This window comes from Mastacembelus armatus, chromosome 17 (assembly GCF_900324485.2).
Source record: "Mastacembelus armatus chromosome 17, fMasArm1.2, whole genome shotgun sequence".
NCBI lineage: Eukaryota > Metazoa > Chordata > Actinopteri > Synbranchiformes > Mastacembelidae > Mastacembelus > Mastacembelus armatus.
This window is the reverse complement of record NC_046649.1, coordinates 9,260,412-9,282,107: the sequence shown is the minus strand read 5'-3', so window position 1 is coordinate 9,282,107 and position 21,696 is coordinate 9,260,412. Positions and strand designations below refer to the sequence as shown.

At 39.0% G+C, this 21,696-nt stretch overlaps 3 protein-coding genes across 5 annotated transcripts; all 3 read right to left on the bottom strand.

The window, feature by feature from the left end:
- Positions 1-416: 416 nt before the first annotated feature.
- Positions 417-9,086, bottom strand: ro60 (Ro60, Y RNA binding protein). Of its 3 annotated transcripts, XM_026313829.1 has the most exons (9): positions 8,956-9,086; positions 7,601-8,201; positions 7,048-7,268; positions 5,671-5,817; positions 5,428-5,565; positions 5,207-5,323; positions 4,721-4,837; positions 4,480-4,626; positions 417-2,421 (listed from the first exon to the last, which is right to left on the bottom strand). In XM_026313829.1, exons 2-9 carry the CDS (start codon positions 8,184-8,186, stop codon positions 2,269-2,271), a joined length of 1,626 nt encoding a protein of 541 aa, XP_026169614.1. In that variant the 5' UTR covers positions 8,187-8,201; positions 8,956-9,086; the 3' UTR covers positions 417-2,268. The 3 variants fall into 3 exon arrangements, with proteins under 3 accessions (XP_026169614.1, XP_026169615.1, XP_026169616.1); XM_026313830.1 differs by lacking the exon at positions 4,721-4,837; XM_026313831.1 differs by lacking the exon at positions 7,601-8,201 and having other exon boundaries at positions 8,956-9,058.
- A 1,127-nt stretch (positions 9,087-10,213) lies between these two features.
- Positions 10,214-11,893, bottom strand: LOC113134453 (regulator of G-protein signaling 21-like). Its single transcript, XM_026313832.1, has 5 exons — positions 11,602-11,893; positions 11,437-11,505; positions 11,288-11,349; positions 11,011-11,177; positions 10,214-10,796 (listed from the first exon to the last, which is right to left on the bottom strand). The coding sequence occupies exons 1-5, from the start codon at positions 11,649-11,651 to the stop codon at positions 10,500-10,502; spliced, it is 645 nt and encodes a 214-aa protein (XP_026169617.1). The 5' UTR covers positions 11,652-11,893; the 3' UTR covers positions 10,214-10,499.
- A 5,086-nt stretch (positions 11,894-16,979) lies between these two features.
- rgs13a (regulator of G protein signaling 13a) lies at positions 16,980-18,790 on the bottom strand. The gene is made up of 5 exons (XM_026314571.2): positions 18,610-18,790; positions 18,426-18,485; positions 18,272-18,333; positions 18,011-18,177; positions 16,980-17,922 (listed from the first exon to the last, which is right to left on the bottom strand). The coding sequence occupies exons 1-5, from the start codon at positions 18,693-18,695 to the stop codon at positions 17,737-17,739; spliced, it is 561 nt and encodes a 186-aa protein (XP_026170356.1). The 5' UTR covers positions 18,696-18,790; the 3' UTR covers positions 16,980-17,736.
- Between the last annotated feature and the right edge of the window lie 2,906 nt (positions 18,791-21,696).

The window sequence follows — 21,696 nt, the reverse complement described above, 5'->3', positions numbered from 1 at the left end:
GTGCGAATTTCAACTACAAATGCTGTATTGATCATATCACACAAATATTTAACTTCGTGAATTGTGAATATTGGTTTAACTTCGACATCGACAGCAATGTATGGACAAAAATCCTTCACAGTAACTTGGTCAGGAGTTTTTTTCTCTTCAGAAATTAAACCATAATGAATGATAAGTGATAACTTTGTTGAATGTTGCCAGTTATTACCGCTGATTAAAACAATAAACAACAATAGTAATCTTTCGCGTGCAATTCTATAAAATGAACTGGCCCCTAAAACTGTAAGTAGTGTGCGTTTATTCTGTTTTAAGAAGTATGAAGCATTGCACTATAAATATCTATGTCATACAAAAGTACATTCAATTCATTTAATCCCAGGAAGGCTGCAGTTATCTGTTAGTTTTTGCATAATGAACACCCTTACCTCAAAAATACAGAAACATTACTGAGCTAAGAGATTCTAAGTAAACAGTTGTTAAATAGATATTTGTCCCTACTGAACCACAGTAACATCCCAATTGTGATGCATAGAATCTAGACTAAAATGAGAACAATTCCTTTTGCCTCACTTACAGTAAACTGTCTTACACTTCCAAACAATGGCATTATTGTTTCACAAAGGCAAAATCAATAAAGCCATAACCCTAATAATACCACCCCAAAAAAATGTGTCATCACATTTAAGAGTACCAAGGGTACTGTTTTGTCAAATAAATTCAAGTAGGACAACTCCATTTAAAAATAAAAGTGGCTTAAGGGAAAATAAAATGTTAAACAAATATTAATGCAACAACTAAAAATTGTAGCTAAGCCAGAGGCAAGACTTGTGCAAATGGATTTCTAGGCATTACTATTGCCAAAAAAAAAAACAAAAAAAAAAACGTTTTGATCAAATCAAAGAATTTAACAGCATAGCTATAAAAAGTGCAAGGTATTCTGTTGACTTTTGGTGAGTTGTTTCAATTCATCTCTTATACCTTTGATAATTTATAATTATGCTACATAAAACTGAGGATCAGGTTTTACCACATTAAACCTGCATAATCAAACTATAGATCCTCTTAAAATGAACCTACAGTTGCACTAAGCCTCTTAAATCTGACTCTTGCATTGTTTCTCCCATTTAATCTACCAATATCTGCTACAAATGAATGGAACGTTTTTTTAATGGGTTAGTGTCCCACCAAGAACCATAAAAACATTAAACTGCCCACCATAGAGTGCACTGTTACAGACATGCACTTCTTGATAGTAAGAAGTGCAATGACACATGATGTCAGAAAGAAATATATGCACACAACATTTTCAGAGTGTTGTCCAGCCTGCTGGATACTTTGTCAATTGACTTGGAAGCAACATAATACAAAAAGAGAAATTTCAATTGTAAATATCAACTTATTTTGGATTAGTGCTGTTTTAGGGCACCCTATAGTGAGCCACATTGGTTCACTTGTACCCCTTTATCGCCAAGGCAGTCCTAGGGCTGGTTCAGAGCCAGTACCTAATTTTGAGCCAGTTCTTTGCATTTTGACAGCCAAAGAACTGGCTCTGGGCAGGGACAACTGGTTCCAACTCTGCTGATCCACAAGTGATAACTCTTATGTCAGAAGCTGAGAGCAGGATTATCACAACAACCAAGAGCCCAAGCCAAACATTAATATCCAAACATTAAACAGCTGGTCTGTGAGTATTGTGCCTAATTTTGTTCTCTGTGATGTACAGGAAGAAAAGACGAAAGAGAGGAGAGATAGAGTCTGAAACTATAAGTTAAACAGAGTAACTGGTTTGCTGAAGTAATTTATCATATTTACTTTACTTGTTTTCCTATTTGTCCTGCAACAAGGGAAGCAGAGTCAAGGAGATAAACCTACATCCTGTGACAGTGTAGTTACTAATGTCAGCGTCAGCTCATTCACACACCTACTTACTGTGCTCAGTGCTCAGTCAGCTTGTTTGTCACGGCATGTATCACGTTAGACAAACGGGGAGCTATTTGAAGGAATTTCTGCTGCTACTTTAACTTATACAGCAGAGCTTGCTTGAATGGGAGGTATAAAGTGACATAATTACTGTACATGGCTCTTGTGGTGGTTTTCTAATCCATGGAAAAAGAAACTGGTTCTTCAAAGGTTCCCAAGTTGAACCAGTTTTGAACTGGCTCTAGCACCAGCTCTACACTAGCACTTAAGTTTGCATTGATGAGAAAGTTGCATTGGTGTCTTCTGTTTTTTACTCTAAATACAGGATTCAGTGGTTCCAGTGCTTTATCAGATCAGATCCTGGGCTAAGTTACGAATAACAGTGAAAGCTCCAAGGTCGAAGCCGCAGATGCTTAGTAGACCCCTGTCTTCTGTCTCTGAGATGGCATGTCCTATGGAAGTCAGCCCACATATCACTATCTTGGAACTGGCTCCTGATTTCTGTTAAGAAAATGGACACAAAAAATATTTTAAAAAGAAAAGAAAACCATACATTAAAATGCTCATATTTAATTGATAATCAATTTCTAATGGCAGTGCTACTCATTCACACTGTCCTTAATGACATACAGTAACTGGACAATATGGACATGCATGTGTTTTTAGTAACTGTCATGCAATAGTTTTACACAGTGTCATATTAGTCAACTGTATTACAACATGAACAATACTAATATACAGTATTGTTCAAAATAATAGCAGCACAATGTGACTAACCAGAATAATCCAGGTTTTTAGTATATTTTTTATTGCTACATGGCAAACAAGTTACCAGTAGGTGCAGTAGATTCTCAGAATACAAACAAGACCCAGCATTCATGATATGCACGCTCTTAAGGCTGTGCAACTGGGCAATTAGTTGAAAGGGGTGTGTTCAAAAAAATAGCAGTGTGGCATTCAATCAGTGAGGTCATCAATTTTGTGAAAAAACAGGTGTGAATCAGGTGGCCCCTATTTATGGATGAAGCCAGAACTTGTTGAACATGCATTTGAAAGCCTGAGGAAAATGGGTCGTTCAAGACATTGTTCAGAAGAACAGCGTACTTTGATTAAAAAGTTGATTGGCGAGGGGAAAACCTATAAAGAGGTGCAAAACATTATAGGCTGTTCAGCTAAAATGATCTCTAGTGCCTTAAAATGGAGGGCAAAACCAGAGAGACGTGGAAGAAAACGGAAGACAACCATCAAAATGGATCGAAGAATAACCAGAATGACAAAGGCTCAGCCAATGATCAGCTCCAGGACGATCAAAGACAGTCTGGAGTTACCTGTAAGTACTGTGACAGTTAGAAGACGTCTGTGTGAAGCTAATCTATTTTCAAGAATCCTCCGCAAAGTCCCTCTGTTAAAAAAAGGCATGTGCAGAAGAGGTTACAATTTGCCAAAGAACACATCAACTGGCCTAAAGAGAAATGGAGGAACATTGTGTGGACTGATGAGAGTAAAATTGTTCTTTTTGGGTCCAAGGGCCATAGACAGTTTGTGAGACGACCACCCAAACTCTGAATTCAAGCCACAGTACACAGTGAAGACAGTGAAGCATGGTGGTGCAAGCATCGTGATATGGGCATGTTTCTCCTACTATGGTGTTGGGCCTATTTATCGCATACCAGGGATCATGGATCAGTTTGCATATGTCAAAATACTTGAAGAGGTCATGTTGCCTTATGCTGAAGAGGACATGCCCTTGAAATGGTTGTTTCAACAAGACAATGACCCCAAACACACTAGTAAACGAGCAAAGTCTTGGGGCCAAACCAACAAAATTAATGTTATGGAGCGGCCAGCCCAATCCCCGGACATTAATCCAATCGAGAATTTGTGGGGTGATATCAAAAATGCTGTTTCTGAAGCAAAACCAAGAAATGTAAATGAATTGTGGAATGTTGTTAAAGAATCATGGAGTGGAATAACAGCTGAAAGGTGCCACAAGTTGGTTGACTCCATGCCACACAGATGTGAACTCTGGTCATACAACTAAATATCAGTTTAGTGATTCACAGGATTGCTAAATCCTAGAAACAAAAACTTTTGTACAAAACAGTTTTGAGTTTGTACAGTCAACGGCAGACACTGCTATGTTTTTGAACACACCCCTTTCAACTAGTTGCACATCCTTAAGAGCGTGCATATCATGAATGCTGGGTCTTGTTTGTTTTCTGAGAATCTACTGCACCTACTGGTAACTTGTTTGCCATGTAGCAATAAAAAATATACTAAAAACCTGGATTATTCTGGTTAGTCACATTGTGCTGCTATTATTTTGAACAATACTGTATGACACACTGTGTACTGGTCAAATGCCATGCTATTTTGTAATTTAAACCAAAGGATTGAGATTAACATTGATGCAAAAAAGGAACTTCATCCTGTTTCCCATCAAAGTGAAAATAAAATTAACTTACTGTTTCATTAAACATATTTCCAAAACAATCATTAAATTTGGACATGATTCAATTAAATCCCCTTCCCCTAGCAGACCCGAGTGAATAAATGTACTTGTCTGTGCTTCTTTAGAGACTCCACTGGATTGGCAGTAAATATCCACAGTGGGTTGTTGGTCAGAACAATGAACACATCTACAGATTTTTCATTCTCTGTGGCCCATGTGATGGGAAGGGTGCAGTCTGTGCCCCCACCTGGGATCTGGGACATATGGTAGAAAAGTCAGCATACTATATAATATATATACTATACTATAATATATATATTTCTTACTCTGATGTATGGCCTGCCTTACCTTAAGCAATTCGACTGCTGCTTGTGCAAGAGTCATGTCAGCAGAAAAAGAACATGGGACCAAAGCTCCTTCAGAGTAGGCCAACACATGAGTGTCTGCCTCTGTCCTTGAAAAAATCTTTTCCAGACACAAAGGTCAGAAGAAGAGCATGGCATCACTGTTCCAAAAATTAATCTCTCTCACACATGAACATGTGCATTGCTGCAAACAGAACAACTAAACATTCTAGTGTTCTCACAAGTCACAGTTCTCTCAACAAAGCTGAGAATCTTTGGTGTGATGGCACATACTGTATCTCAACTGAGAAGATAATCATGCTACAGATCTAATTTTGCAGGAATCCGGAGTATGTGTCAACAAATTCCATGACCCAGGCCTCCTTCAAAGACGGGGCAGCTCAAGCCCTGCAAACTGATGCAGCTGCTCCAACTGCAACATCAAAAACTACTCACACACATTAGTTATGTAGTTCTAGCACTGCCTCACCATGGCGATGGCTGCAGCAGCAACCACAGTGTTGATTGACGCCCCTGGGATGACGCTGCTCAGTGATGGGCTCACATCTATTGCCACTACGAAGCGTTTACCTACAGGCTCCACATTCTGTGAACAGAATTGCAACAAAACAAGAGATTAAATAGCCAAATACTTTTGGTTGTTGTCTTCTGTGACTGTTTGTGAGAAGGGGTGAAAATGAAAGGACTTACCATAAAACTCTTGTAAAAGGCAGAGTCCATTGCTTTGAGGATGTTCCTGTCTGGTTCCCATTTTGTTTTACCCTGATGGCTTTGGCCTCTCTTGTACTTCTCTGAAGCCAGGAGTATGCTGAAAGGGTGGATCTGCGCCTGTCAATTTGAAGACAGACATTAAATACTTGAACACATTAATACTTGAATCATGTTAATTTAAAAACAAAACTATAAATTAATAAGAAAGATCCTGGGCCCCACCTTTTTTAGTGCCGTCTCGCTCTGGAGTCTGTCACACAGAGCTTGTGTTTCTGAGCTTCCTTGTTCAAGAATCTTGTTTGACGTCATCCTACCCAAGATTCTCAGCACCGACTGGAGAGGCATTTCCTTCAACAGAGCTCTCCATACCTTCACAAAAAACAAAATAAAAAAACAAACAGATTAATGTCAGATTATATGATTTTTATCAGTGTTCATGTTTAGGATTTATTTAGGCAGGGTGTGCAGCCATTCATATTCATTATTTCAACCTTTGAAAGTTAAAAAGCTTCTAGAATAGCTGCTGACTATCATTTAATATCATTATGAACTATCATTAAAGGAAAACAAGCCCTGTAATAATGCTGTTTATAGGGTTGTTATAGTTAGGGCTGGACATATAGTGCATTCAGAAGGTATTCAGACCCTTCATTTTTTCAATTTTGTTATGTTGCATCCTGATACTGCAATTGTTTAAATTCATTTTTTTCCTCATTAATCTACACTAAGTACCACATTATGACAAAGTGAAAGCAGAATTTTAGAAATGTCTGTAAACTTATTAAAAAGGAAAAATTTAAATATGACATTTCCATAAGTATTCACAGCCTTTGCAACAACACATGTAAGCTCAGGTGCCTCCCAAAATGTTTCTACACATTGATTGAAGTCCACCTGTGGTAAATTGAACTGATTGTGCATGATTTGGAAAGGCACACACCTCTCTATAGAAGGCCTCACAGCTGGCAATGCATATCAGAGTAAACACCAAGCCATGAGGTCAAAGGAGCTGCCTGTAGAGCTCAGAGACAGGATTGCTGACAGGCAATAAGCACACAGCCAAGACAACACAGCAGTGACAACTCTGAATGTCCTAGAGTGGCCCAGCCAGAGCCCTGACTTGAACCCAGATGTTGGACAGGTGCCCATCCACTGATGGTCCCCATCCAACCTGACCGAGCTTGAGAAGATTTATAAAGAACAGAAACTCCTCCAATGTGCAAAGCTTGTTGCATCATACCCAAAAAGACTTGAGGCTGTAACTGTTGCCAAATGTGTGTCAACTAAGTACTGAGGAAAGGGTCTAAATACTTATGCAAATGTGATATTTCAGTTTTTCCTTTGTAATAAATTCACAGACATTTCTAAAATTCAGTTTTCACTTTGTCATAATGTGGTACTTAGTGTAGATTAATGAGGAATAAAATGAATTTAAACAATTGTATCAGGCTGCAACATAAGAAAACTGAAAAAAGTGAAGAGGGTCTGAATACACTGTGGATCTAGGGTAGAATATTATTTTAATATTAAAAATAGATCAGAAAAAAAAGACATGATCATTATTGCAATAATGACCATTAAAAAGGCACATATACTCACCTGTTTTGACTTCAGGTGGTCTGTTAGCAGCTGCTCCCTCTCCAGTTTGTGTTCCTCTATTAAACTGATGACCTCTGTTTCATCACAACTGTGCTTGACCTTCTCCACCACTTTGAGATACGAAAGTACTTTAACAACCTCTTCTGAGTTCTCTTTGTCTGTGTAAGCAGCCTGCACGTCTTTCCATCCTTTTGTTACATATTTACTGATCAAGGCAATTGCTGGAAACACAAAGATTTTAAAATTTAGGATTTTACTGCCAGTGCTGTTGAGTCTTTATGTCACTTCTGGTTTTTCCTGCTGAATCTGTTTACCACATTACATAACTTTATGTTACTTTAACTCAAAATAGTCAAATGCTCAAATACTAAGAATAGAAACGCACCGCCAACAATGATCTAAAAAAAATTCTACATTTTTTTTTTTTTCTGACCTAAAGATCCCCCTAAATTACTTAATAAGCCTCAGCCTCCCCGAAAACCTTAAAAAAGTGTTAAGACCTTTCCAAGGTAAGGCATGTTTCTCAAATAATACTGGTCTACAGTAAACTCACGTTCATTAGCTGGTTTGGTGTGAGCGAGCCTGAGCACATCCTGGTGTGACCATCCCTGTCTCTGTTTACATTTGGTCACAGCTGCAGCCAAACTCATGGCATCTTGTTTGTTGTACCAGTCTGACACAGCTTTCCTCAGGGCACGTCCCCATATCCCACACTTCATGCTCTCTTTCAATTCCTTCTTGTACTGGATGACTGAAAAAAGATGGGCAGGGTCCTGACAAACTTCCTTAAGGGCTTTGAACGCTGCCTGCCTGGTCTTCAGCTCAGAGTGCTGAGAGCACAAAGCCAAGGCAAACAAGGAGGGGCCAAGTCTGACAGCTCGCCCATCCTGAGTGAAGGTTTTAATCTCCTCCACCACCTCAGCACCTTGTCCCTCCTGTAGCATGGACAGCAGGGCTCCGGTGCCCTCCGTGCTGACATGGCCCTCCTCTCTGGTAGTGTACACGCTTCCCTCCGAGCCATAACAGAGAAAGCGGCACAGCCTGACTTTGTCGCTGACCTCCCATGAACAGCCACCACCTGTTGAGTTCAGCGTGTGGTTGCTTGATGAAGATGTCGTAGTACTTCCTGATGGCTCCATTGTACTAGACAAGGCCTGACATGAAGTGGTGAAAGATAGATTTTCTTAAAATTGTAATAACTGGCCACAACGTTTAGTTTGTTAAGAAACCTTTTTAACTTTTCCACAGCCCAGATCCAATGATACTGATCAAAACACAGGGGGCTAACTACCACAACACATATTACTAGTGCGGGAAAAGATTAGACATCATGGAAAATTGTGAACTTTGCAACTTCTTAAAGTATCGACGGTATCAAAATAAAAAAGTTTGGGCTCTAATAAACTCCTGTCTATGGTCAAGCAGAACACAACAGCGACCTTACTGAGGAACAGCCTAAAGCCGATCACACAGCGTGATGGCACATTCAAGTGAAGTGCAAGTCTCACTAAACATCAGGAAAGTTGAAGAGACGTGACCTTTGAGTCGTGACAGAGATGGGCAGGGCGCTAGCCTCAGTTAGCTTCACTGAGCTAACATTAACCAGCCCCGCTTACTATCAGCTGGTGACGCTAGTTAACGTTAGCCACCCGGCTCAGCCCGTTTGATAATGAGCATCGAGCTGATTATCCAGTTAGCAAGGACACCAACATATCCCTAACACCACTCGACCGCAGCTGTATGAAGTTATTCACGTCCTCTTTCCCAGACGGACACCGGAGACCTGGCTGAGCCCGGGACGGACTGACGTTATTGAGCTCTGCTAACCTTAACCAAAGCGGCCAACAAACAGGCTCTGCTACTGGAAACACTTCAGTCAGCACTGCCGTGATATATAAAGGAACTTACCACAATATCTGCGCACAGTGCTTCAGTTTATAATGAGGCTTGGTGAGAAAAGGCCTCCCCTCTGACCGTCAGTGAGATCACCAGGAGCGGCGCCGCGATGGATACTGGGATATAGAGTACACACACGCGCGCGCGCACGCACACAGTCATGTCTACCTGTAGTTGTGAGGGCACTCAGACATAATGCTTTTCCTAGACCCTAACCCTGACCTAACCCTAAACCTAAAACCAAGTCTTAGCCCTCAAACTGGAGTCTGAAAAAGTGAGGACCACTGTCCCGTGTCCTCTCTTTACCCAAAGGTCCTCTATCAGATGCAATTATGCTCAAAATGGTCCTAACAAAGGTAGAAATACAAGTACACACACATACACACACACATTGATTTGTCTACTACCTTAAGGGCCTACCTTAAGGTGACTACCTGTCATAAAACTCTCTCTCCTCTACTACACTCTTCTACCGCAGTGTTTGCATGTCTCTCCATCCTCCAGTCAGCGTTTCTTTCCTTTTCTCTTATCTCCTTTTATTGCTGCCCCTTTTGAGCCGCTATTTCCATAATCAAATTAGACATGTAGATAGGCTGAAGAACGTGGACAGAACAAGACAATGATGCTGAGGATAATAGTAGTTTTGATTAACCTGACTGTGTCTGTAAATAGACTCTTTTCACATAAAGAAAAATACAGGTGCATATAAAACATGTGATGCTAGTTAAAGTCCATGTGGATACTTTAGCATCTGACAGAAAATAAAAAGGAAAACATTTACTGGAGATTATTTAGTAATGCAATTATAATGGAATGGAAGGGAATGTATTTGTCTGAAATATATTTAAAATATATTTAATAAATAAGATGTATTACTCAGTTACATCAGTAGCTCAGTATTACTGAGTGAATACTACATCTGGATAGTGTGTTTCTGGTGCTTGCCAGTGTCAGACAACAAGCGAAGAGTGCTTAGGTTACAAATGATGACTTTATTTTTCATTTTCACACGCAACCTGTATAAACAAAACAGAAAATGTAATTCTGGTTGTAAGTTTTCCCAGTCACCACTGGGTGGCAGTAGCAAACCATCTGTGAGAGCACATGATGCACTTGACATTAGTGAAGAAGCAGACAGAGAAAGTCTATCTAGTTTTTATAACAGTTTGACAATTAGTATGACTTTACCATAAACGTAAGTCTTTAATACATCGTGGCAAGTTCATTTCAATTTTCATAAATATTGCGGAAATGTAAACTACGCCTGCAGTCATGTGGATTTCACTTGTATAAACCATAAATATTAAAGTTTATTTTCAGTGCAGACTGTAGAAAAATAATTACTGCATAAAAACCACAACTTTACCTTTGGTGATTTCCAGTTCTTCCTGTGCCCCAGGTGGCACTGCCTGCAGTCACCTGGGTTAAGGTTATGGACAGCTTTCAGTCTTGCCAGGCAGTATTTTATTTAGGTGACATATTGAGGGAAAGGGAAGTGCCTGTGCAACAGCAGAGTCCATGTCTGTGCAACATTTACAACCTCAACACACATAATGTTAGTCCTTGTTCAAGAGACCGAGGCCATTCTGTAAGGTGTTTAGTTTTGAATCATGCTGCCGGGTTATTACGTTTCCAGTACTCTTTAACTTCAAGGCCTTGCGGGGGCTCCCATGGCCTCTCTGTTTGGAAACTGCACCAAACAGGACTTTGTATTGCTCAGACTGAATGAAGCGTAGAAAGGAGCCATTCTCCATCAGACTGTAGATTTTCTTCTGTGCTTCAGCAAAACATGATGAACTTGGTTGCTGCAGGCTTTGTTTGATGATATCTCTTGTTAAGAAATCTAAATTTACCTGTAAATATACGTAAAGTAAAGCTAAAATAACTTAACGTACTGTTTTAATTCACTCGTTGTGTGGTACGTGCTGCACTGTAGCCATGTGCATCATTACCACAGTTGGAAATGAATATTAATGTTTGACTAAATAACATTTTACTTATTCAATTTGGATTTAAGCACATTTCTCTGCTCTCATGGTTTGGTGATGAAATACGGCATATTGTTACCTCTCTAGGAGACTCAGCTCTGATGAACTCTTCATAAATCACTGCTGCTCTCCATCGTAGCTCCTCTGGACTATCACAGGTTTTGAACTCTTGGCATGCGAACCAGAAATCCAGGTTTTCCTCACAAAACTCTGACTTTAGAAAGTCCCGAAATGCTGATTGTCCACCTTTAAGACAAGAGGATATAACTTCAATGTAAAAACAAAAAACAAAAAACAAAAAACAAAACAAAAAGAAAACCAACCGGAATGATGTGAAAATAAAACATGAAAATTACATTTCTGAGAAAGGAGGGTCTCAAGAGATTCTCCTAGTGGGCTTGCTTTATTTATTTCCTGTCTGGAGATGGAAGATAAGGAAGGTTTTCAGATTTGTCCACATTTTTATTCACATAATTATATTATGCAGTATCATATTAAAATCCACCTATTGATTTTCCTCCATGGTAATAGAGTTCGGATGATATTACGTATTCTGGATTTCATGGAGTTACATCTACAAGAGAGGAAAAACAAAAGCAATGTTAAAGTCTAACTGGCCCAACCTTGAAAATAATTCTTGCTGCATCACAAATGAAACATATCCACTTACATTCTCTTTGTGTCCTGGAGGTCCTGAGATGTCCAAGAGCGCCCATTCATCGTTGAGTCTGAATTACATTATCTCCTGTGTGAACCATGTATGCATGATGCTGCTGAATCTTCAGAAGAATTTTCCTTAGATTTTAGTTCGAACCAGACAGTTTTACCATCACATCCAGATGGTCTCTTCTCCCGGACGAGGGTCACTGACAGAGTGGAGTTCAGCTGTGATGCCAAGAAGCCACTTTTCTCCCTTAGCCTTATGTCTTACTATTTTTAACCCCTGTTGACATGCAGCCTGATTGTTACATAAATAGTCAAAGTGCGTCAAACCTTGTGCTCTCTGTTAATGTTTCATTACCCAACAAAACGTGATTGTGTATCACCACCATCATCACATTCATCACACTTAAAAGAATTACATAGGCTGTTGATAGTCTCCCAGTTTCTGCGTCATTTGGCTCACCATTCAACTTTGTTCTATTTTAGTCACAGCTCAAGTGGTCATGAGTTTCTGATAGTTGTTTTGCTTCTGTTGTGTTCCCTCTATCTTTCTGTCTGTTTCTTGATTATCCCCAAGACATGAATAGGTGTACCAATTTTTTGTCACAATTATCCCAAGTTGTTGAGACATTTTACTCAAAACCACAAGTTTTCATCTGGTGGCCCTAGGAAAGTCAGGACAACACCAAAGTCAGTGCAACATATTGTCTGGGCACCATTAACGTCTGTAAAGAATTTCATGGTAAACTATTAGTAGTTGTGCGATATATCTGGACCAAAGTCATGATCCAGCAGTGTGGGAGACAAAATGTTTTGATGCTTTAACTTTAAATGCAGCTTTACATGTTAGGTAATGACAGCTGCAACTCTGAGTATGAATTTGAAAATAATAATTACTTCCTACTTTCTCTGGTGTTTTGAAACAATGCCACTGTTTTTAAGAACTCTCTTTTCGGACTCATTAAACTAATCAGTACATGAAGAACCTGTATGTACTCTAAAAAGAAAGTATTTTCAAAATACAATCATATGTGCTCTGCAGAACAAAGAACATGAGCATGAAATGCTTAGCATGTTTGAGATACGACAAAAACCACACATGCTAAACAAAAACTGGTATTGACAAGACTGAACCTGTGCTTGAAATGAGGACATGATGCAGATGAATTAACATGTGGTTTGCAGAGCCAGACTGTGTGACGCTTAAGAGGAAGTTGCTGTGAGGGGCAAAACTATCACACATCCAAAAAGTGCACTGTAAACACAACATTATGTTTGCTCTACTGTTTGCTTTGTCCCTATGAAGTACCAGACAATTTTGTTTTCAAGCCTTCAGCAATTACTTGTAATAGTAACCACATGATTCTGCCTTATAATCATGACTTATTTTATGCCATCATAACATAGCATTATTTGGCAAGTGATAATTCTTTGATAAGCATTTTCTTCTTTCGTCACAGAATTATCAAATATATCTTGCAGCACCTCATCGGAGTCCCAAGCCTGAGAGTTGAACCTAATATACAGTATACCACTAATTGAATCAGGCAAAATCATTCATGGTGATTTTAGGTACTTTTCTAATGTCAATAAAAGTAAATTTATGTAGAACCAGTTCACTCAAGTATTAGATATAAGTATATTTCTTCTTGAAAGAAGTTAAAATATTGGATTCCAAACAGATGCATTTGAGATTAATCAATTTGGCTATTTTCACTGTTAACATAATGTGTCTGTATATCTGCTCAATTCCTGCTTCTAATTTCATCCAGGTTTGTCCATACTTTGTTTCAATAAATTATCTGAGAGTAACTCTGTTATTTCTCGTACATGCCCTCACCTACTTATAAATGATATGTCAAAATTAAGAATGGGACCATAGATGATTTTGTAGCGCTCGCTCAGTTCATTATTAAGGTCATCACTGAGGAAGTAGTGTAAACACAGACAGAAAAAAAGCAAAGTAGAATATCTAGGTCTGTTTTTATACAAGTGTTAAACCATTACCTACATAAACTACCGCAAACTGGTTTTTAGGCCCAGGGGGATGAGAACAAATCAGTTCCTGGTTGATTTATGAATAAAGCTCTGAATTAATTAAATAGAAATTTGTAAAACTGTTGTTTTAAAATAAAAAAAAATTTAACCCTTATTCTGTAAAGATAGAAAAGATAAAAGATAAAAGATATGCATGTATTTAAATAAGTATAGAGCCTGGATTTGCATGACAGGCTGAGAAGATTATGGTCATTTGATCTCATATTATTTTTACATAATACAGCTCTGACAGCCAAACCCAAGGGAGAAAAAAGTTTTACAACTTTTCATTTACAATTCATGTCACAGCAGCACAGTGGTTCTGTGGTTAACAGGTGGATACACTGGCTGGATGCATTGCTGGGTCAAAGGTGCACGACTAGGGTTTCCATGTGTGCTATATAGCTTCCACTCACAGACCAAAGACCTGCTTAAGACCAAATCTGACTCTTGATGCTAAGTTTGCCTATTTATCTTTATCAAGTAATTTCAAGTGTGAATCAGTAAATGTAATAAACTATAATAAGTTTTGTTGTTACACTGCTTGGCTTACTAGCAGTGTTATAACAGGGAGTTTAGTCGTGGTCTGTTCACCACTTTAGTCCAGACTGAAATATCTCAAAAGCTACAGGGTGGATTGTTCTGTACAGACATGATGCTTCCCAGTGTATGGATCCTACTGACTCCGAGGAATCTCCTGGTACGTGCTGTTCACAAATACTTTGTGAACTCAATTATTCCTTTGTTTATTACTTCAAATGAATGTTGTCATAAATCACTATACTGGATGTCTTTAGATACCAAAAATCCTTGTTTTGTGATCTAATGTGTTTTGCCAGTGATGGATTTTTTAATCTCATGGTTGACTGAAATAGATTTTTATCTGGCAGACTGGAACATTTTTCACCTGCCTCTGAAACAGGCCTGAAATAAAAGAGTCCTTTGTTGAACTGATTGAGCAACATCTCTCAGTAATCTAGGGATGTTCTGTATACAGCCCATGTGGTTCCAAAAGCATGACTTCTGTCTCATGACATGCTGCAGCACATGGGAGATTCATTTTAGTCTCAGTGGCTGAGTGATATATTTTGTGGATACATACATTTCGTGACAACTTGAACATCCTGTTTCTCATATGTGACCTATTTTGTATAACTTCCCATGGTCATATGACTAATCTATCTCAGTTTAATCTTGTTACTAAAAGAACAATGCCAATAAGGAAATGATGACTAGTCAGACATCAGACATCCACATCAGCTTAACGCCTCATCTGTATCTGAGGAACAAAACAGCTAATGACCTGTGTAAGAAATAAGAAGGATGTTCTAATCCCACTGAAAGCTCTTTTGGCAAAAACACAAAATTGCTTTGCACCCTTTATAATTTCTTTAATTTCTGTCTATTACCATCTGAAAGCAGAAAAAGTGTTTTGGAGGCATGATTACTTGTGTACGCACATCTAACTTTGTGTGTATGTCCTGATACAAGTCAGATTAAAAGAGGATGTGGTGGAGCAGTTGGGCCTTAACTTCTTCCTAATTTCTGTAACCTTTAGCAAAGTGATATCTTATGGGTTCCCTCAGATAAACTTCCTTTTCTGTGCGACGCGAGTTTCGGTTTTAAACCTGTCTACTCTAAGAAGAGTGTATGAGGGTGATGTCTGATTTCTATACTGAACAGTAAAGACTGAATGGTAAAACAAAGGCTGAATGAATGCTAAACGGTGGAAAGAGTGTGAAACACATTCACAACCATGAAAGGCCAATGACACATGAAAGGCTGATGTAACAGATGCTGTGTAGGTGGAATCATTATGCAACAGTCTTATTCATGTAGTTGATACTGGACTATTTAAAGGAGTTGCTGTAGGAAACATACCATGTTAACATGCCATTACCACTGCAGTCCTATATGCTGAAAGCTGTTCTCAACATGTAGAAAGTTCCCAAAGATATCACATGTGCAGAACATCGTATTTCATTTGGCTGAAAGGCCATAACAACAAATTGGGTTGTGAATCTTTCACTCAGTACAAACCACATACAGCGCCATAACATTATGACCACTGACAGGTAAAGTGAATAACATTGATTATCTTGTTACAGTGACACCTGCCAGTGTGTGGGGTATATTAGCAGCAGGTGAACACTGTTAAAAGCAGGAAAAGTATGAGGGGAAGTGTAAGGATCTGAGTGACCTTGACAAGGACCAAACTGTGGTGGCTGGATGACTGGGTCAGAGCATTGCCCAGACTGCAGGTGTTGTTCCCGGTCTGCAGTGGTTAGTGCCGACCAAAGGTTGTCAAATAAGGACAAACAGCGAACCAGCTATAGGTTCATGGATTCACTGATGACGAGGTTGATCTGCTGTAGATTAAACTTTTAAATTTCATTAATCCTTTGACAAAAGATTATCTTTTGTTTGGATCTTTGTTAAAATGGTTAAAAATAAGAAATACTCTGCATCGTCTCTATGAAGAGAAACATTTAGTGGCTGTGATATCACAACTAGAGTGAGGAGGCTGTTGAATTTGTTTAAAAATGATCTCTAACTTGTCCTCATGATCGCAGTTTTTACTTTTTTTACATCCTATTTTCACTGAATGGCAGACAAATGTCTTGCTCTTCCTGACAGTAGAACTATGAAAGCAAGTGCCAACTAACTCCACTGACTAATACATACACAGTGTTAGGCAGGTGGTTAGGCGGTAGATAAAAGGGAATGGGGTAAAATAAGGGGGAAACCTTTCTTGCCAGTGGTTATGCAAGAAGATTGGTATCACTCTCGTGTCTGTACTTACTGAGGCCACAGCCAACAGCAGTTAGCTTAGCTTAGCATGAGGACTGGAAACAAGAGGAAAACACTAGTCTGGCTCTGTCACAAGGTATTCAGATAAAAAAAACAAAACAAAAAAAAAAACAAAATAATTTTGAATTGTTGTGCTAAGCTAAGCTACCCTTCTGCTGAGTATATCTTTACAGTACATTTTACAGAAATAAAAGCAGTACCAATCTTCTCATCTAGCTCTCAGCAAGAAAGTGAATATTTTTAAAAATACTAATCTACTTATTCCTTAAGGTCATGATGTATAAAATAAAATAAAACCACTTCAGATGTGAAAGTACTGCACACTGTCCAATATCACAAAGAATGAGCTGAATGCTACATTGCCATAAACATTTCTACATTCACAAAAATCACCAAGTGGTAAACATTTTGAGTAATGAATGATGGAAAGCAATGAATGAATGAACCTCTGACTAAGTTGTTTCCTGGATTCGTAATGATGTGATGAACAACTAAAGATGAAGATCTGAATGATGTTTGTAATTATCTCTCTGAAAAGAACACGATTTGTTTAATTCAGATTTTAAATGCAAATGGAATATTTATTAAATGTGATGTACAATTCCATCCTAATATTGACATTCACAATGTTTTCACCAACAACACATTTCCGACATATAGCTTATGATAATTGTTGTAACTTTTCAGGTATTTCAGTACGACAGCACTAATGTCAGATTGTTAAACATTTCAAATGCATAACATGTCACCTAAAAATCCACAGTTACATACCACCGACTGAGATAATAATAAACTTAAGACAGCGTGCAATTGTTGATACAAGCTTGTGCTCTTGCATCTTGGGTGGAAGGCGTTGTTTGCACACTTCCTGGTCTCTCTCACAGAAAACCCCCAGCACTTTCACAGATATTTCACATAACCACGGTATCTCTGGAAAGTCCTTTACTTTACAGCAGCTATCTCAGCTGCTGTACACATTTTTTTTGGACACATCACTTCCCATCATTACCAACTAGTTCTGAGTAATTGCTGTTCAACTTTTTTACTACTGAGCTGGCTACTCCGCTCTAACACAGTCATATGTGGGCATGGCCAATACCAAAACATAACTTCTCCAACTTAAGGCATTAATGTGTTGAAAATAACATGTTTTGGGTTATTTTGGTTAGAATCACCAGCAGCAGTCCCAAGACAAGCAAACACACACCACATCTTCTCTCAGGTCGTCCAGCGCTATAGGCTCAGCTTTGCAGTTCAGCTTCTACAAACATAATGTCTCTTTTATCTGTTTAATTTACATCTTCACTGATTCTGATGTGGTGTCCATAAGAGTCTGATAGATTTCAGACCTGAGAAAACGTGGGTAAGAGTCCCTTTCCATTAGCCCATAGACAATCCTCTGGGCATCGTCAAAGCACAGTGTGGTTGGTGCCTTAATGTTGCGCCTGATCAGCTCCCTGGTCTTGTGATCAATGTTGATCTGGAAACAAAGGAAAAATAATGACGTCCAAATACTAAAGTAGAAGCAGAAGTGGTTTAGAGCTGTAGATCTAAACCTCTGTACATACCTCTCTTGGAGCCTCAGTTTGAATGTAACGTTTGAAGATCTTTTTAGCCCTGGAGGACATTCTGAAGGAAGACTTGATCTTCTTATAGTCTTCACACACCAACCAAAACTCAATGTTTTCATCACTGAACTCTGACTTCAAAAAGGCCTGGAAAATCTTCATTCCATCTAAACACAAAGGGAGAATGATCTGTCGTTAGCCAGATCAGGAAGGATACAGATTATGAAACTTGACTTTGGGGCTACACATTCATTCACTCACATTTGGATGATAGAAGTCTGTCTAGTGAGTGTGACCACTGGGACATCTCCTCAAAACAAAGCCTGCAAAAAAGGGAAGGACTGTCACTCACACATGCCATGTATGCCAACAGTTTAGATGTTTAGTTTCCAGTGGAGAGGTTTCCTTCACTTACCCCTTGATGTTAGCGACTTCAGATGATCCACACTGCAGCCGAGACTTCAAGTTTCCTCCCCTTGTTAACCAAACACAAACCAAGAAGATTCATTTCACTGACATGTTCATGTTATACTAAAGAAAAATCAATAATGACATAAAATACTGTAGTATTAGTATACTGAAAGAAATAAAACATTTACCTGTCTTTTTTTCTCTTTTTATTCTCAGTGTTCATATTGAGGTGCTGCAGTTCCCGTGATGGTGGTGATGCGACTAGACTTGGCATGGCAACAATAGTTTCTGCTGGGCTGCTCTCAGAGTTGCACAAGCTCCAACCGCCACTGTATCTGTCTGATAAACGCGCTCACTGTGAGCGTCTATATGTACACCAGAAGTCTGAAATGATGGTGAGTAGAGTCACAACCCAGCTAACCACAGAGAAAGAGGAAGTTGGGGATGACGCAAACATGCACAGACGGCAGCTACAGCTGTTCACCTGTACTGTACTCAAACGTTGATCATTACTTCTTTGGTTTAAAGTCTGGGGATGCAAATGGGGCAGTGGAAATTCAACAACAGATAGGCAAATTCATTAGTCTGTCCCACACTGTTTGAGGTTTTGAGAACATTTTGCGAGCTAGATACTGCGGCTATTTCGGTGCTCACTGCCCAATTTAGATAGAACATATAAGCTGATGTTTTATTAAGCCTTGTGGAGTACTTGTATTAGGCACTAAAAACATTTTCATGCTAATATTATGGCTCAGACAACCCAAAAAGCTAATGACTGGTTTGAGCTTTGCATCCGTGAACAGTAGCATCTGGACAATAGCTTTTAAGGCTCCTCTCCTCTTACAAATAAAAAGTTTAACTCTACAAATAAAGCGGAACTAAAAATGCATCATTGGCCAATTCAAGAGACTCAGGATTTTGCTGTTATAGCTGAGCATGGTATGAGTACTAGTTTTGGTTGTTACATAACAGACAGTTAACTAAAGTGAAGCAAGGGATAAACATTTTTATATTTGATTTCTTTTTGAGAGTTAGCTAGATGAACATTTAATATTACTGTCATATCTGTTGGCTGGTTATGAAGTGAAGGCCAACAGCCAATTAGCTTAGCTTAGCATAAAGAGGAAAAGCAGGAAGAAATAAGTAGCTTGAGTGGGTACAAAGATATAAAATATTGCTGTATAATGTAGAGCCATTTAGTCCTGTATCTCTTTGCTACTGTCGTATAGTGGTAAATGTGCTGATTTTAGCATTTCACTAGTGGCTACAGTAGCAATTGTTTAGCAAAACTTACACAGGGTCACTGTTGTGACTAGATGTTCTCACATTTACCGGGTCAAATTAAATTCAGTGTATTTCTTGTCCTCTAGTTTTCTCAGCTCGTGTCACTGAACCTTTAATGAAATGACAAAATGTAATTCACCGGCAACAGAGTTTCAAATGTTTTTCCTTCAGTTTGTCTGAGCTCTCATTGGGCCTCTCACTTTCTAGGATACACTTGATATGGTGTTGTCACATAAGGACAGGAAACATGCAATTCCTGTCTTGTACCTGTTTTGCCTTAGACAGAAACATACATTTACAAAATTTGTGCCAGTCTCCAGCAGACTTCAGTCTTGCCTTCTGCCAGTTTGAGCTTTTGTTTTCTGATAATAGCTTGTTATAAAAAAAAAAAAAACAACTTTAAATGTTTTCCATTTCCATTGTCATTGATTTATCAATGACTGCGGAGGCAGACAGGAAGTACAAGTGGAAACAGAGAGGGAGATGACAGATTGCCCACCTGAACCAGAACGGAGGCACTGTGATTACACAGTATGAATCTTAAACCACTAAACCACCCTGTTGTTTCCACGCTGTACAGAGGTATGCAGTCAGAATGTCTAATGCCATCTCTATGTTGGGTGTTCAGTATAGATACAAATACCAAGCAGAGATGGCAACTTTTAGGACCATTTTCCTAAACTTCCTGCTTCTATATTGACAAGATGTCTTGGCAAAACAAAACCTTTCTCCTGTTGTCTGGAGAGTCTTCTGGGTGTTAGTTAAAACTCCAGACTAACATTATCAGTTATGAGGTTCTGGTTTAGTTTCACTTTCATTTAGTTTCCTCATCATCTGTTTTACTAAGGTTATACAATACATTTGGCAGATGGAGTTTCTCTGTATTTTTTTGCTTTGGTTTAGTTTCAGTGATGTAAGAAATATGACACTAATCAAAACTTTTCAAGTTTCTAGGAGGAAATCCTAGATCAAGTTCTGTTTGTTTATCACTGAAAAATGTTGAACAGTCAGCCAGGTTTCACTAACCTGTAACATAATTAAGATCAGAGCTGCACTTAACTATCTGCAAATACAATACAATATAAATACACACGTCCAATGAATCTATTGTGATTTCACTGTGCTTATTGCATCCACAGTATTTCAATCAAATTTTAAGTCTGTACAAGCTGATTTTTCATAGTACGACATACGTGATTAAAATAGGAGTAATAAAGTAATAGGAGTCAATCTATGTATGTGTTAAAAAACATCCTAAAAAAGTATATTCTAAGTGTGCATTTAAGGGCATCACAGTGGATGAGTGTTACTGTTACCTCACAACAAGATGGTTCCTTCCTGGTTTGAAACCCATCAGGGGCCTTTCTGTGTGGAGTTTGCATGTTCTCCCTGTGCTTGTGTGGGTTTTCTCCAGGTACTCTGGTTTCCTCCCACAGTCCAAAAACATGTATGTCAGGTTGATTGGTGACTCTAAATTGCCCATAGGAGTGAGTGTGAGTGTGTGAGGTTGTTTGTCTCTATGTGGCCCTGTGATGGACTGGTGACCTGTCCAGGGTGGACCCCTGCCTTTCACCCAAAGAGAGCTGGGATAGGCTCCAGTGAAATAGTGAACGTGACTTTGTGGCCAAGTATGGTGACCCATACTCGGAATTTGTGTATTTAACCCACCCAAAGTGCACACAGCCAATGCTGCGGCACCCAGGGAGCAGTTGGGGGTTTGGTGCCTTGCTCAAGGGTCTCACGTCAATTGTGGTATTGAAGGTGGAGAGAGTGCTGGCTATTTACTCCGCCCCACCTACAATTCCTGCCGGTCCTGAGACTTTCAGGTTACAAGTCTGACTCTCTATCCATTAGGCCACGACTGCCCCCAGCAGGCTTCAGCAGATCCCTGTGACCCTAAAGATAGGGCAGGTATAGATAATGAATGAATGGATCCATCCATCCATTATCTATACATGCTTATTCCTAACCAGGGTCATGAGGATCTGCTG

Coding starts and splice junctions, on each gene's coding strand:
- LOC113134453 (XM_026313832.1), bottom strand. CDS start 11,651: ATGAATGGGCGCTCTTGGACATCTCAGGACCTCCAGGACACAAAGAGA. Junction 11,506..11,601: donor CTCCAGGACACAAAGAGAAT/GTAAGTGGATAT, acceptor CCTCTCTTGTAG/ATGTAACTCCATGAAATCCA. Junction 11,178..11,287: donor GACCCTCCTTTCTCAGAAAT/GTAATTTTCATG, acceptor CTTGTCTTAAAG/GTGGACAATCAGCATTTCGG.
- ro60 (XM_026313829.1), bottom strand. CDS start 8,186: ATGGAGCCATCAGGAAGTACTACGACATCTTCATCAAGCAACCACACG. Junction 5,324..5,427: donor CCTTTTACAAGAGTTTTATG/GTAAGTCCTTTC, acceptor TTCTGTTCACAG/AATGTGGAGCCTGTAGGTAA. Junction 2,422..4,479: donor CTCTAAAGAAGCACAGACAA/GTACATTTATTC, acceptor TTTTCTTAACAG/AAATCAGGAGCCAGTTCCAA.
- rgs13a (XM_026314571.2), bottom strand. CDS start 18,695: ATGCCAAGTCTAGTCGCATCACCACCATCACGGGAACTGCAGCACCTC. Junction 18,178..18,271: donor CAGACTTCTATCATCCAAAT/GTGAGTGAATGA, acceptor CTTTGTGTTTAG/ATGGAATGAAGATTTTCCAG. Junction 17,923..18,010: donor AAACTGAGGCTCCAAGAGAG/GTATGTACAGAG, acceptor CTTTGTTTCCAG/ATCAACATTGATCACAAGAC.